General features: G+C 49.0%; 5 protein-coding genes across 5 annotated transcripts; 2 read left to right on the top strand and 3 right to left on the bottom strand.

The window, feature by feature from the left end:
• Positions 1 to 35: 35 nt before the first annotated feature.
• Positions 36 to 1,333, top strand: ABOM_000845 (BSD domain-containing protein; the record flags this gene model as incomplete). Its single annotated transcript, XM_022527975.1, has 3 exons — positions 36 to 559; positions 601 to 956; positions 1,032 to 1,333. 3 exons carry the CDS (start codon positions 36 to 38, stop codon positions 1,331 to 1,333), a joined length of 1,182 nt encoding a protein of 393 aa, XP_022394214.1.
• Positions 1,334 to 3,362: 2,029 nt separating this feature from the next.
• Positions 3,363 to 5,685, bottom strand: ABOM_000846 (RanGTP-binding protein; the record flags this gene model as incomplete). Its single annotated transcript, XM_022527976.1, has 6 exons — positions 3,363 to 5,154; positions 5,207 to 5,241; positions 5,304 to 5,372; positions 5,446 to 5,503; positions 5,566 to 5,597; positions 5,665 to 5,685. The coding sequence occupies 6 exons, from the start codon at positions 5,683 to 5,685 to the stop codon at positions 3,363 to 3,365; spliced, it is 2,007 nt and encodes a 668-aa protein (XP_022394213.1).
• Positions 5,686 to 6,245: 560 nt separating this feature from the next.
• On the top strand, positions 6,246 to 8,473 carry ABOM_000847 (translation termination factor GTPase eRF3; the record flags this gene model as incomplete). Its single annotated transcript, XM_022527977.1, has 2 exons — positions 6,246 to 8,354; positions 8,414 to 8,473. 2 exons carry the CDS (start codon positions 6,246 to 6,248, stop codon positions 8,471 to 8,473), a joined length of 2,169 nt encoding a protein of 722 aa, XP_022394212.1.
• Positions 8,474 to 8,852: 379 nt separating this feature from the next.
• On the bottom strand, positions 8,853 to 9,431 carry ABOM_000848 (pre-rRNA-processing TSR2 family protein; the record flags this gene model as incomplete). Its single annotated transcript, XM_022527978.1, has 1 exon — positions 8,853 to 9,431. The coding sequence occupies one exon, from the start codon at positions 9,429 to 9,431 to the stop codon at positions 8,853 to 8,855; it is 579 nt and encodes a 192-aa protein (XP_022394207.1).
• Positions 9,432 to 10,237: 806 nt separating this feature from the next.
• On the bottom strand, positions 10,238 to 14,950 carry ABOM_000849 (uncharacterized protein; the record flags this gene model as incomplete). Its single annotated transcript, XM_022527979.1, has 6 exons — positions 10,238 to 10,872; positions 10,926 to 11,576; positions 11,629 to 14,290; positions 14,383 to 14,504; positions 14,568 to 14,856; positions 14,909 to 14,950. 6 exons carry the CDS (start codon positions 14,948 to 14,950, stop codon positions 10,238 to 10,240), a joined length of 4,401 nt encoding a protein of 1,466 aa, XP_022394206.1.
• Between the last annotated feature and the right edge of the window lie 90 nt (positions 14,951 to 15,040).

Genomic DNA, 15,040 nt, shown 5'->3' on the forward strand with positions numbered 1-15,040 from the left:
CAACTTACGTCGCGCACATACCAAAAAAAAGGGTCATGGATATCGCATACGATCACATCCAAGGGGAGATCCTCTCCTCCAACGACAACTCCAAGAAGGAGGGATCCGCCCAAGACGAGAACAAAACACAGCAGCAGTCAAACGTTGACCTGAACGCCGAGCTGCAGGAAACCTTCCGCGCCTTCTCCGCGAGCCCATGGGGTATGCGCATTGGCGGCCTGTGGGACAACGTTCGCAAACAAGGCGAGACTTACTATGAGGGCGCGAAGCAGGAGTACGCCGCGGCCAGCGAGGAAGCCGCCAAGGGCTTCTCGGACCTGAAGCAGAGTATCGTGGGGCGCACGCGCGGTCTGTCCCTGAGTACAGCATTTAATGCCGGTGCCACGGATAAGGCGGGAGAGGGGGAGACGGCTGCTACGCCAGAGACGTCTCGGTCGGTGGATGCTCAGGGGGAGTCGGGTGCCGGAGAGGGCTTCCTGTCGAGGTTTAAGGCGGAAGCTGCTAGACGGCTGAAGGAGATTGAGAAGGCGGAGGAGGCTGCCGATGAAGCTATTATGCGGTTTGAATGAATATTGGGCAGAAGTTGCGCGATGCGGTTAGCATTGTTCCTCCGGAATCGGATTCCAGCAAGCTCCTCTTCGAGAGTAAAGATGCGGAGGGCAAAAGGGTCATCCATGCTACTCGGTTTGAGGCGCAGTTGCATGTTATTCATTCCAATATGGAGAGCTTCACTAAGGACCCGGTGAGCGATGAGTGGCCTACGTTCAAGGAGAAGTTCAATGTGGACAACAAGACCACTGAAATCGCTGCCGATCTTGAGAAGTACCCTGAGTTGCGGACTGCGATGGAGAAGCTGGTGCCTGAGCAAGTTGATTATGCAAGCTTTTGGTGCCGGTACTATTTCCTTCGTCTCGTCATTGAGACTGAAGAGCAGAAGCGCAAAGAGCTTCTTAAGGGTAAGTCTTCTGCTGCTTGCTAGACTGTGCTGCGCTACCCGTTCTATAAAGAAAATATCTAACTATAGCTTGCAGGCGCCAATGTTGACGACGAGGAAGAGGTTGGTTGGGATGATGATTCGGATGATGATACCGATTCGCCCTCTACCCCTCAAGCTAAAGTTGACAGCAACAAGGCCAACGTCGCCCAGGGCTCTGCCGCCGCTGCTTCTGAGAACAAAGCATTGAAACCCAATGAGCCCCGCAAGTCTAACGACCAACAATCCCAGCCTGACAGTGAATCCAGTTATGATTTGGTCAGTGGTGCCACCAGCCGGACTCCTGCAAGCCCTAAGGAGAAAGCAAAGGATGACGACAGCGATGATGACTGGGAGTAAGAAATGAAATTAAAGATGAATTGGTCAATAGAAGAGGGTACCCCTTAATAGTCACAACTTGACCAATTACTTGACCGCTGGCTGGTCCGAATACCACTTGGTAATGAGGGTGCTAGGAGTTAGGGTTGTTGCTTCTTTATCTACTTCGTTGGCGTTGCAGGATCCTCCCTATTTACTTGCGTTCTTCAGCGATTTACGTGATATCAATATATAGTGTTGAAAATATGAGGTAGAAGTTTGTTGATTATTTGAACTATCTGGGGAGCTATCTCTATTTTTATACCCTGGTCCCCTATCTTGCCCTTATTCATTTACTTCTTTATTCTTGATTTCTCTATCTAATTATATCATCGTATGGATTTTTTTTTAGCAATATCCCTCATCCCATGGATCTGGAAATCACTTAGTGGACATATTCCATCTGAAGTCATGCGGTTTCATGGACAGTGTGGTGAAGTGGTACGTGTGGCGCCTGACGAGTTTATATCCAAGCCACGCAGGCTGGGGAGAATATCTATGGTCACCAAAAAGGAAGGTTTACCAGGCAACGACAAGGATCCCATTTTCTACAATCACCCCAACTTTGGCCGTAACAATATCATTGCATGCGACACAGCAAAGCATAGAAGATTTCGACGGATATTGCCCCGTGAGTTTTCCGGACTATGTAATACCAAGCCTCAATCATTGAATCCTATGTTAAAATTCTTTTGAAACAGCTGCATTTGAAAGGAGAGCGTGGTAGAGTAGCTCAAGATATGACCTCATAGTACAACTGGACTACGTTTAATATTCTTGGGGACTCGGTTTTGGATAGCCTTTTGGATGTCTCAAGAATGGCGAGTATCATACCTGGGTTGGCCTGATCTTTGAGAAGCATAAGTGCTGCTTTCTGTACGATGTTCGATCGGCACGTGAATCGTGATGCGAGATAAGGCTCTGAGCCTCTGTGCCCAATGCATTCCTTGCATTCCGCGGAGAATGGCGGTTGGTCTCAAGTTAATTATACTGATAAGGGTTTAAGTTGAATCTTAGACACGTGCTTAAGCCGCCGAGACGCATTGAGTAGATGCTAACCCTTGCAGATGATCGGCTGTGAGTTGTGATCTTTTGCTATGTCATACTATGTGCTTGTGAAGCTGTTCCCTTTCGGGGACTCCCTTCCAGCCTGCGTGGCTCCTTGGAAGCGCCTAGGAAGAAAAGCGCACGGATATAGCATGACGATTCTTGAATAAAATGTCCGTCGTGCCCCAACCAGAGCCTGCCGAAACTGGTCAAAGGAGTTTGGACGTGTGAAGGGGCCCGGAAAAGTTTCCTTAGCGGACATTGCATCTGTGATGGGGCTCCTGGCGCAAGGTGGAGTAGAGTCCACGGCAATTACAACGAAAGGTCTTCATGATGGCCGTCGTTCTGTGCCTCGAGGCCATGAAATTAGCCTAAGCGGAACTTGATCGTGTGGTTGGTGGCGATCGACTACCTACCTTTAACGACATGGCCAACTTGTCCTACCTCAGGGCTATGATGCTCGAAGTGCTTCACTGGCGATCTATCGCACCCTTCGGGCTTTTCCATTGCAATTTCCAGGCGGATGAGTATCTTGGATATCGTATTCCAGTGGTGGCCAATGTATGAACCCTGGAGAATGATGCCAATGTTCTCAAAGACCCGTCCGTTTTTGGCCATGGTTCTGGCTTAGAGTAAGGAGGCATTTCTTTTGACAATAATATGCTTACTTGATGTACTCTGTACAGTGATGTCTAGGTTGTGCATGGGAAATAAGAAAACACAAGCAAGCAAATCGTACAAACCATTACAAATGAGCCAGCTTACATACGCCTTGACTTTACTGCTGTATTGCGCGTGTTGATTATTCTGAAAATATGCGTAATACACATTGCGTTAACATTCTGCGTCTCCGCCGCTGATAGCTCTTTCTAAACGTTCAGATGAGATTACTAGTCCGTTGCTATGTCGTGGTCAGTATATTTACAGTGATATCTAGTCTGCAATTCGCCTTCCATCGTAAGATTTATGGTTTCTCCTCACTTGATTCACGTCCAACACGCTCCGAATCATCGCCAGCTACAGGCGTAGACCGATTAGGCAGCGGAGAGTTTTTCCGTGAGCCCCTGTCCATATATGCAGGCGTACTGCGTAGGGTACTGTGCTGTCTCATGTCGGGTTGCCTGGGAGTATTACGACGAGACCGTGGAGGGGTCTCCGGTGTATTCTCTCGGGAGCGAAGCTGGAAGTCTCGGAGCCTGTCGCTAGGAGAATAGGGAAATTCGCTGCTTTCACGCGGGTACGCTGATGGCGTGCCTTCGGGGACCCAGCCATACTGGTAATCTTCGCCCCGTCGCTTCATAGGACTTTCATCGTAGGGATCCCATCCGACTCTGCGACGTGCATCAGCGCGAAGACGCTGACGATGTTGTTCGTCTCCGCCAGCTCCAGTGGTTGAAGACTCCTCCAAGAAGAAATTCAGGAGTTCATCGCTAATAGATAGATGGGACTGCTGCTGGAATTGTTGCAGTGATGTGAGACGGAGGAGCGTCTCTAGGAGGGACAGAGAAGTACGGATGTTATTGAAATGAGGGTTTGAGACTGTAGTTGTAGTCATATGCTGAGAAGAGGGCGACTGTCCTAAAGCTCCATGCCTAGACGGTGTTGCATCTGAATCAAGGGAAAGTTTCGCTATAAGCTCTGGATCGATGGATCCCCCCTTGGCCGAGGATCCAGGGTTCTCGTAATCGGATTCTGAGTCTGACTCGTCATCTTCATTGTAAACCTCGAACGCGATCCACTCAGGGTCAAGGTCTCTGGGAAGGCGCCATTCTTCTGGTATTGAGCTCTCGTGAAAGTTGGGATAAGTGGACGGAGCGCCCGCCCCATTTAACTGGGCGTCCAGCTGTGCCTGGACCTCATCTACTTCCTCGTCTTGATCCGAGTCTTCGTTTGAATAACCGAATGCTTCATCCCTTTCAACCATACGCCGTGGAGGTATAGCATTGATATCTCTCTTCAGGAGTATTACCGGATTGTTAACCTCGCCATCGGGGCTGATATTCAGAATTTTTCCAGTGTCGGCATAGAAGATCTTCGAGATCTGGTGTATTGGAAGAATCTCGCGCACACCAGCGGAAGCTACACCTTCAAAAGCCTGAGGTTGAAGCTCACCCTCTTCAAACGTATGGACCCTTCCATCATCCAAATCCTCTATAATTAGGAGTTGGTAAGCATACTCATCTACCCTTGCTTCGGCGGCGATTTGCGTGCGCGGTAGCTGTGTTTGGGAATTGACAGCAAGGTCCATTGGTACCCGTCGAAGTTTCAAACGTGCTTTATGCATGACCTCCTTCCACGTTGTTTCACGAATGCCGTCTCCATCGTGGGGTCGGAGATGACTTGCGAAAAGCATGTACATTGATAGAGTAAAAGTAGGACCTATCTGGACCGCTTGTGATGGGGACATTGAGTACTGGGTGTCACCAGCGGTAAGAAAGGTACTGGCCTGCAGCAACCGAGATGGTGATATAGTCGCTGGGAGGTTAGTTGATAATTTGGCACCGGAGGTAGTGATGGCAAGATTCATAAGCGGCACTGCATCCTCGATTCGCACTAAAAGCCTCCTGATGTCCTTTATTATGGACTTGATCTCTTCATCATTTTGAGAGCGACTTCTTGAGGACTGCCCCCCTTTTCGGATTATTTCTTCAGACGCAGCAGCATTCGCCAATCGCTGGCCCAAGGCCTGAATATCCCACCGTAAAGATTGTGTGAGAGAAACTGCGGACTCAAGAGACGTGTTTCCTCGTGCAGCACTAGGCAGAGTCAGAGCTTAATCTAAAATTCAAATAATCCCGGATTACCTACATTAGCTCGATCATATCAATAGCAGGTGAAATAACCTGTCCTTCGCATCAGCAAGTGTGTTAAGATTAGCTGAAATCATACATCCAGAGTGCTCTACCTGGATCTTGCTTTCCAGCCGCTGTTGTAGTACAAGTAGCTCTTCGCGTTCTTCGGCATTCTCAACATTCTACCATCGAAAGGTCAGTTTGTCTGAATTCTTGAACACCTAGCTAGCGACCAGTATGATCATTATCACTTACTTTAAGCAGCCGCGACGACTGGCGAATAGCATATTTGGCCGTTATAGCGATTCCAGAGCTAAAATATTAGATGTGTTAGTCTATAAGACAGATGTTGACATCCCGAGGCAGTATACTTACCGAAGGGCATAGTTCATAGCCTGATGAGTGAGCTACCGAAGATGTATTGTATTAGTTTCAGACATCGCACATAAGATGTGTAAAGTCATAAGAGCATACTCTGGTCAAAAATGCATCCATATTGCAACCGCAAGGCTGTATGGCGCCGTAGCTTCAATCAATGTTCCTTTATATCTTTCCGAATCCGTTAGGCAACCCAATCTCAGATTGATTGCCGATATCAAAATGTATTGTATGTGGCGGACAACGCTCGAGGGGTTTGCGTTGCTTATCGATAACAAAAAGACTGTCTGTGATAGACAACCCGTAAGAGAAGACCATGCGCAAGCTGTACGCCACCAAAATCCACAGTCTTGGCGGTTCTTCCAGAATAGGACACTACTGGGTAATATTCAATATCATAGCAAAACCCAGTATATGGCCAAGGTACATCGTTATGCACCGTCTACAATCCCTCCAAGCAAACAATGCAAAAGTCCCCTGATTGGGCGAAGGCGGGGAAGAGCCCGTTTTATAGCTGAGTCAGCGGCTGCAAAATCGACGCTTTCCAAAGGCCCCTCACTATCTAAACTACCCTTCACTCGTCAACTTTTAGATCCACCTCCACACTATATCTCCTTTCTTTTCGATATAGACGTGTTTGGTTTGTTCGCCTTGTTTTCTGCTCTTCAAATTTAAACATGGCCGGCCAAACTCCGGAGTCCTGGGAGGATGAACTCTCTCAGCAGACTGAGGGCGTCAACTTGAACGCACAGTCCCGACCACAGCCCCAAGCTCCCTCTTTCCGCCCAGGAGTGGCCTCTTTTCAACCAGGAGCCGCTTCTTTCGTTCCCGGCCAGTCTTTCCAAGGGTACGGTGGCTTCCCGCAGTACGGCCAGTATGGCCAGCAAGGCTATGGTGGTTACCAATATGGTCAACAGCAGCAGTCGTATGGTCAGTATGGAGCGTATGCTCAGCAGCCTGGTGGCTACAACCAAACTTACAACCAGCAATACGGCGGTTACCAGCAACCACAGCAACAGCAACAATTTGCTCAGCAGCCACCCCAAGCTACGCAGCAGCCCAAGGCTGCTGAATCCCAGCCTGCCCAATCGGCGCCCAAACCTGCCGCCGCCGCTCCCAAAACTAAGGTTCTGTCTATCGGCGGCGCTAGCGACTCTCCTGCTGCCCCTAAGACCAAGGTTCTTTCGATCGGTACCCCCTCTCCTGCTCCTGCGTCAAAAACACCATCTTCGGGATCTGCGACTCCCGGAGACTCCAAGGGATCCGATGCTGCTCAGGCAGCCGCCAAGGTGACGGCTACTAAGGCTATTGAGAAGACGGAGAAGAAGGCAGAACAGAAGGCTGCCGCCAGCGGCAAATCATCTCCTGCTCCTGCGTCGGGTCGCTCTAGCCCCGGGAGAGCCAGCCCTTCCCGAGCTGAAGTTGCTAAGGCTACCCGTGCCGCAGATGCCGTTGCCAAGGAGCAACAAGCCGACGTTGACGAAGCCACACTGAAGGAAATTTATGGTGAGAAGAAGGAGCACGTGAATATCGTGTTCATCGGACACGTTGATGCCGGAAAGTCTACCCTGGGTGGATCCATCCTGTACGTCACTGGCATGGTGGATGAGCGAACTTTGGATAAGTATAAGAGAGATGCCAAGGAAGCCGGTCGTGAGACTTGGTATCTTTCTTGGGCTTTGGATTTGACGAACGAAGAGCGAGCCAAGGGAAAGACGGTCGAGGTAGGCCGCGCTCACTTCAAGCTTGATGTGCAGTCGCCTGACGGACCTGTCGAGAGACACTTCTCCATTCTGGATGCTCCTGGTCACAAAGCATACGTTCACCACATGATTGGTGGCGCTTCACAAGCTGACGTTGGTGTTCTGGTTATCTCCGCGCGAAAGGGTGAATACGAAACTGGATTTGAAAAGGGTGGTCAGACTCGTGAACACGCTTTGTTGGCGAGAAACACAGGTGTCCAGAAGCTGGTCGTTGCTGTCAACAAGATGGACGACCCTACTGTGGAATGGAGTCATGCTCGTTTCAAGGAGTGCACGGTCAAGGTCTCCAAGTTCCTGGAGGCCCTCGGCTACAAAAAGGATGATCTTACCTTCATGCCTATCTCCGCTCAAAAGACATTCGGTATCAAGGATCGTGTCTCTAAGGACCTTGCGCCTTGGTACGATGGCCCCTCTCTTTTGGAGTACTTGTCCAACATGAAGTTGCCCGAGCGTAAGATCAATGCGCCATTCATGATGCCTATTACCGCGAAGTATCGTGACATGGGTACCATGGTGGAAGGTCGCGTTGAATCCGGTGTGGTCAAGAAGAACGGCAACTGTATCATTATGCCCAACCGCACCAAGGTTGAGATCACAGCTCTCTATGGAGAGACTGAGGATGAGATCCCGACAGCCACTTGCGGTGACCAAGTCCGCATGCGTCTTCGTGGTGTGGAAGAAGAAGATCTCCTTCCCGGATTTGTACTTTGCTCTCCTAAGCGTTTGGTGAACTGTGTGTCGAGCTTTGAGGCCAAGATTAGGATTCTCGATCTGAAGAGCATCCTCACTGCCGGTTACAACTGTGTTATGCACGTTCACTCAGCCGTTGAAGAGGTTACATTTTCCGCCCTGCTTCACAAGTGCGAGCCTGGTACAGGCCGTAGGAGCAAGCGCCCACCTCCCTTCGCCAGCAAGGGTCAGACGATCATCGCCCGTCTTGATGTCACTAGCTCTGCTGGTGCCGTCTGTGTCGAGCGTTTCGAGGACTACAACCAAATGGGACGGTTCACTCTGCGTGATCAGGTAAGCAGCTGTATTATATACTTGTTGACTAAAAAGCTAACTAGTTGAAACTTCAATAGGGACAAACCGTTGCCATTGGTATGATCACCAAGCTCATCAAGAGTGAGGAAGAGAATTAAGCACACATAATCACAAAAAAACCGGGCGACTTCTATCTCAGTCTTCTTGACCCTTGGTGGGTTACGGCTGCAATTGAACCGACTACGGTCAGGGAGGTATGGGTGGGCAGAAGGTGGATGAGAAGATCAGCAGACTTCTTCTCGGTTGATGATGATGAAATTTTCCTTTCTTATAGATTGTTTTTCCTGCTGTTTCTTCCCTGGAATGGTAAAAAATTTGCTTGGACGTTTCACACCGGTTTACATTACATGTAGATATCCACGTATATCCATCAACGCATCGAATCATGAAGTAATACCCATATGGACATGCAGAAAGTATCTATATCTAAACAGCTCATAGCAGCCAAAACACATAATGAAGATAAGAGAAGGAAAATCACCGCTTCTTCTTTCCAACAACCTTGGTAAACCCATCCTCATCCACCTCAGGTTGAACCTTCTCCTTCGGAGCCCTAACCAAAGCAGGAGCCTCCCCCATATCAACATCGTCCTCCTCATCCTCCTCGTCATCATCCTCAGAATCCTGGTCCTCATCCTCGCCCCTCTTAAAAGCCGCCGCAACATTACTAGCCTTCTGCTGACTCTTCGTCTGGTAGTTCTCCCACATCTGCTTAATAGGATCGATATCGCCTTTCGCCACCAACTCCCTCACCTCCATAATCTCGGCCGCAACAGGCACCGCACTCTCATCGTCAATAACCACGTCGAACTCATCATTCATAACCTGGATCAACACGTCCTCGAGATCCTCCGCATCCGTCTCCGGCCGATCATTCAGCATGTCAGAAATCGCACCACAGAGCCAATCGCGCTTGTCGGATGATGTTGGACCACCCCAGTTGGACTGCACGGCTAGAGTGAGAGCGGGCCAGTTGTGGATTGCGAGCGTAATGCCGAGGTCAAGGTAGGAGGAGGTGGAGTTCGGCTGGTTTTCTTGCAGCAGTTGTTGAGACATTTTGGCGCTTTATAAGGATTTCCTGCTTTTTGGTACTTAGGGGAAGCGCTGGGGCAGATTTGATTTCTTCGTGGGGGGGGTGGTTTTCGTTGGTTGCGGATTTGTATGGCGGGGTTGGATACGCTTCTTGGTGTTTGCTGGTGCGCGGTGCGTTGGTTTCCGTTTTTGATTGCTTAGTTATGTTCGCTATGGTGGTATCGGTGGACGGAGGGCTTGTGAGAGTATGTATGACCCTGTGAGATGAGCAATGGAGGTTTGGGTTGTTGATATATAAATCTTTGAATTTTTCGATATCACCGGGAGATTAGATACGATAAGCGGATTGTGGTCATGTGATCGTATATGATATCGTTAGAATTGTTGATGAATGTTACGAGGTGTTTGGAGTAGAATTGAGAGATTATGAATAGATAAGGAGAATTAGAGATATTGTGATCTATTAGAAGGAGAATTATGTCATATTGAAGTTTTCAGACAGTTGCTGCTAATTTTAATGCAAAAAGAAGAGCTCATTCTAAAGAGTGCTGTATATGATATGATATATATCCTGATGTGCACAAAGCTCTAGTTCAAAAACCAACTATGCTTTCCCGCTCCATATGCAATGAACAATAACAGCACTTGAAGCACTTTGATACAGAAATATTTGAATGATACATAGAGAAGAGAAAAAAACAAGGTACGCCTGGTATATCCAATCTTGCGAGCGCCAAACAAGAGCCGCTTATGTACAGAAGCAAAAAGGAACCCAAACAACCTTCAACGCCACCCATTGCCGTTGAACATGGTATCAAATCAGTCACAAATCACAAAACATGACTTAGCATTTCCTGTGCTCTTACTGCTGTGGCGATATGCCAAGGTAATGTGTTTCGTTGTACAGTGCGGGTACCCCTGGCTCGAGCAAGGGTGCCGAGATCACGGTACATTCCTAGAGTTTCTCGAAGAATTGTTTCGCAGGAAGAAGGTCGTTGGGCATATATAAGATTAAGGGTCATAGCATATACACCGTCCCCGTCGGTGTCTCCCTTTCGGCGAAGTAGGTAACCGCTAGCCAACGCTGGTCGGTACTCGGTGAGGTGCGGCGAATTGTTGAGGCGATGGGAGAGTATCACGCCCCAGGACTCATCGCAGATATCTGTAAGAACGGATTCAGATTCCGCCTCCAGAGTAGGTTCTGTGGGTGTTGAGGCATTTGCAGGTGCATTTCCGCCACTAGGAGGTGTAGGCGCAGTGCCCGATTGATCCGGCGAAAAGACATTGCCACTAGCATTCGGCGTAGCAACAGGTGTTGAAGAGGTCTGTGGATTAAAGACGCTCATAGACATGGGTAAGAAGGGAGGTTCAAGGTGTAGATCGGGCGCAGTATTTACGCTCAATATCGTCAGCTCCAATGGTATGGAGTTTGCCTTGTTATACTGCTCGATAAAACCCGTCCATGCTGTGAATACAAGTTAGCAAAATGTACCCAAGACAATTTGAGGACATCCGTACCGTCAACTTCGTCCTGATCGACAGGCTCGGTGCTCACGACGAAAACCTTCCATCGCGCTTGAATCCTGTCGACGATGTCCTTTGTCGCCGCCCAAATCTCACTACGCACGTCCGAAATGCTCCTAACAGCACTGGCATTTCGGTAGCGTAGATTATAAGAAATTGTACGCTGGAGTGCTCCAGAGTTGTCAGACCAGGCAACACCTATCCAGCGCTGATCTTGACTTTTTGAGTACGCAATATGAAGACATTTGCCTTCTTGCAAGGGTGAGGTTTTCTCAGAGGCGAGTCTGAAGCTGATCGTCCTAGGTAGAGGCTCGGCAAGAAGGACCGGAGGTGCGCAGTTCACGAGACTCGACTGTAATGCTTGGGGGGGGCATCGACTGTAGATTTCCAGTGCCAAGTTCAGGTACTGGGTTTGTGGAGGGACGACCACAGAGCCTGTTGACATTATAAAGCTAATTGGAATGATCTGGAGTACCACTTCATTTAATTGTCGGGCCTGTTGCTTGCCGGTGTCGGCGATATACTTTTGAAACAGACACCAGAAGGCAGAGCATATATCGACGAGCGCCGATGCATGCGCAAACGGATTGATTATGTAGATTACTAGGCTGTCACTGCTCGGGGAACTTTTCAGAAGTGCCGTTCCTGTGAATGTTAGTGCATGGTTAATATACTGCTCACCGGATCACCAACGTACCGAGCTCTTCGCATATTACTTTCAAGGACTGCATTGCAGGAAGGAACTGTGCAGTATCCAAAGGACCAACGTCCCAGGAGCAAAGCCCACCTTCGAAGGCACTAGACCTACATCCCCGACCATGTTTTCCAAGGTTACAACTAGAGTAGAGTAACCCTAGGCGTTCCAGAAATACATCGGCAGCATCGCCAGCAATTTGAGGATGAATACAATAAGCTGAGATATCCTTTGGGCCGTCGGCTGGTTCCAGACCGAATGTTTCCCAAAATGAGATTGCAGGAGGCAGAGCTTCCAAGTATTCCTTGCCGCGACGCACGCGTAAATGTGGCGGAGACAGTTTTGTTATTGAACCCTTTCCCGTCTCTTTCCGTTGAGAAAGTTGCCGGGCTACGGTGCCGTTGGGTGCAGGAGAGGGTTGCTCATTGTCCTGTAGGGATATCCAGCTATTCAAATCAAGTCTTTCAATGCCGCCCAATACACCTTCCTCCTCAAGGAAACTTTGAACTGAATATGCCTTGGTTTCAAGATCGGAGAGACAGAAGCCTCCATCCAGCTTATGATCCAAAGAGGACTGTGTAATTTGGTCAACAAATAACTGGGCAATTTGAATTTGCATGTCTTTGCGGGTGAGAACAGGAAATAACCGGTTCTCTGCTAATGAGAAATAACCGGTCATTGACCAATCAGAGAATGTGGATAGTAAGTTTCCCAGGAATATTGAATGCTCAGGTCTATGGACAGGGATTTCCTGGTCTCCCTCCCCAAGAGATTTCACCTGAGATAAGGCCGGCGAGCTGACGGAGTTAGAACGGGCACGTTTTCGCTTGCGACTTAGCAACGGTGGTGCATCACTTTCCGAAGCACTATTGTCACTATCGTCGCTTGTATCGCTGCTAGAATCCAAAACCGTTTGTAGATGTTGACCTTCGCTTGATGGACTGGCGTGACCATCTAGACCCATCGCGCCGGCGCCAGCGGTGGGGTATTTCTTAATGCGCCGGCGAGGCATACCGACAGTTGGAATATCGGAATTTGTGTACACTTTGGAAGCAGATGGACCCGCAGTTGTAAATCGGAACTTGCCGTCAGCGCCATACTTCTGATCCCAGGAAGACATATTTGGTTTGAACGCAACTGGGTTGTAATAGCTTTGCTTGCGGTTTCCTTTGGTAGGAACATGACTGTCTCCGTTTGGTTCTGGTAGCAGTATTCTCTTGATCTCCACTGGACTTAAAGGGGGACTTATTGTTTGGTTTTGCTCAATATGAGGCGAGGCTGCTTCTGTGGATTCCTCTGCAATTAGGTGCTCAGGCTGAACCTTTGGCGTTACCTCATTTGGGCTTGCTTGGGTTACTTCAAGATCTTCTGCTGGTGTTTCCTGAGCTGGGATATCTTCTAATATGGCATCTTCAGAGACAGTAGGATGTGCCTCTGCGGCCTCTAAGTTGGTCATGTCAAGCATCTCTTGAGCATCATCATCAGCAGGGTCATCTGTATCCATGGCAGCGAAGCTAGGGTCATCGAAGAAATTGAAATCTGCATCGGTGATCCCTTTGGTGCCAAAGTCTCTTTCATCCATGTCTCCGAAGAGATCATCATCCCCATTGGTGTCGTATAATCCAGATCCTACCGCGAGCCCACCTAACGGGCCAAATCCCGCTGATGGGTCAGCGTCCGAGCGATCTTTAGTAGTAAACTGCTCGTAATACTTTGGCTTGTTTTGGTTTTGCAAGAGGGATGGCACAAGTTCTGGTTCCTCGGCAAATGTATCTGATGGGCCTGCTAGGTTCAATCCCATCGCAGCAGCTCCATCTGGCGGTGTCGGATATACGAGACTGATAGTCTGGAGATCAGGATACTCAGAAGCCCGGGATAGGCTTTCTATTCCCTCGAGAATGTCAGTAGTAGCAGAGGATGGTTCTGGGTTCCTTGATTGTTGTTCTGGATGACTAGACGGGGGTTTAGGACTTGTCTCATCATGCGTTGGCTTTTCCACTACACGCCAATTCCTTGCAAAATCCAAAGGATCGCTGACCACAGGGCAAGCATTTTCCATCCATTGTGAGGATCCAGGGGATGCTGACTTTGTTCTCCGAAAGCAATACACAGCAGGCCAGAGGACACGCTTCAGGGGAAGCGTAGATGACTTATCCTCATTTAGCCGTAAAGTCTCCCCAGCTAACCTGGAGTAAAACGGCTCCCAAATTTCAATTTCTACCCAGGCTGTCTCATCAACAGAATCGATCGGCAGCCCAAAGTTTCTTAGCCACTCTAGCACGTTGGCTTTCCATTGCTTGCGTCCGGCAGCGCCCAAACTATCAGTTCCAATGCTTCCCGTGGAAGGATATGGAGGTGAGGCATTAGGTGGACCTGGGCTGGTTGATACTAGCCTCGCAACAGAGCCGCTGGGTGATAACCAGATATCAGCTCCGGGAGCTACATCACATACGTCGGATGGACTTTCCCCAAGTCTGCATAGTGGGGCAATGCCAGGCTGTGATGTTGTCTGCAAAGACACCGTTAGTTTCCCAACCGAGGTCAATTGAACTTGGAGTGTAGTCAGAGCAGAGATTGAAGAAGGATCATCATCGACTATTCTGGAGTCTCGTAGTAATCCCTCTCGACGACAGTGAAGAGGGTCCGTGACCCTAGGGGGATCGCACTACTGCGACGAATCAGTTGAAGATTTAGTGAGCCGGTTATGGCTGAAATGAAAGCTGCGTAGATTGCAACAGAGCTACTATAGCTATCAACCCGTCTCGTGGGCGTGGGGTTGGCCTGTGGTCGTTGCGACCCGGTTGAACCCCCTGCGGTCTGAGGATCTGTTGAGAGATTCTTGACTAGCTCGCGAGGCGTAACACTCCCGGACGCAGAGACTATGGTTACACAGTCAACGTACAATGCATAGAATAAATCCAAAGGGATTTGGGCGTACAAACCTTTTAACGTCGATGAGCCAACAATAAGTCTGCTTTGCTCGCCTTTACTTTCGTCTGACCGCAAACAGCCCACAGACTCAAATTCTGGAGTCGCAGAAAATACCCATAAGCCAAGACGCCTAGGGTAACTCGACACTAAGCAGTCCGAGTTCCTCAATCGCAGCTCTAAGTCCTTGAGGCGACTTAAATGCTTAAGAATGGTGAAACCGTTGGCTGGAGCCTCGCCTGGAAGATTTGTAATGTTGGGATCTTCCGTATATATTCTCCAGTAGATATTGGAGAATCCATCCTAGATTCTCGGATTAGGAGCTTACATCAAACCCGAGTAAAGGTTAACATACAAGGACGCGTATATTTGTAACGGACCCTCCGGGAAAGTCCATGGTTTAACGGTTGCTCCGAGGCAGATCCTGGCAATACTCATTGATAGCCAAAGAAGCCTTTAAAAGAGAAATAGGGATCATCTCCAGGAG

This window comes from Aspergillus bombycis (genome assembly GCF_001792695.1).
Source record: "Aspergillus bombycis strain NRRL26010 chromosome Unknown contig00003, whole genome shotgun sequence".
NCBI lineage: Eukaryota > Fungi > Ascomycota > Eurotiomycetes > Eurotiales > Aspergillaceae > Aspergillus > Aspergillus bombycis.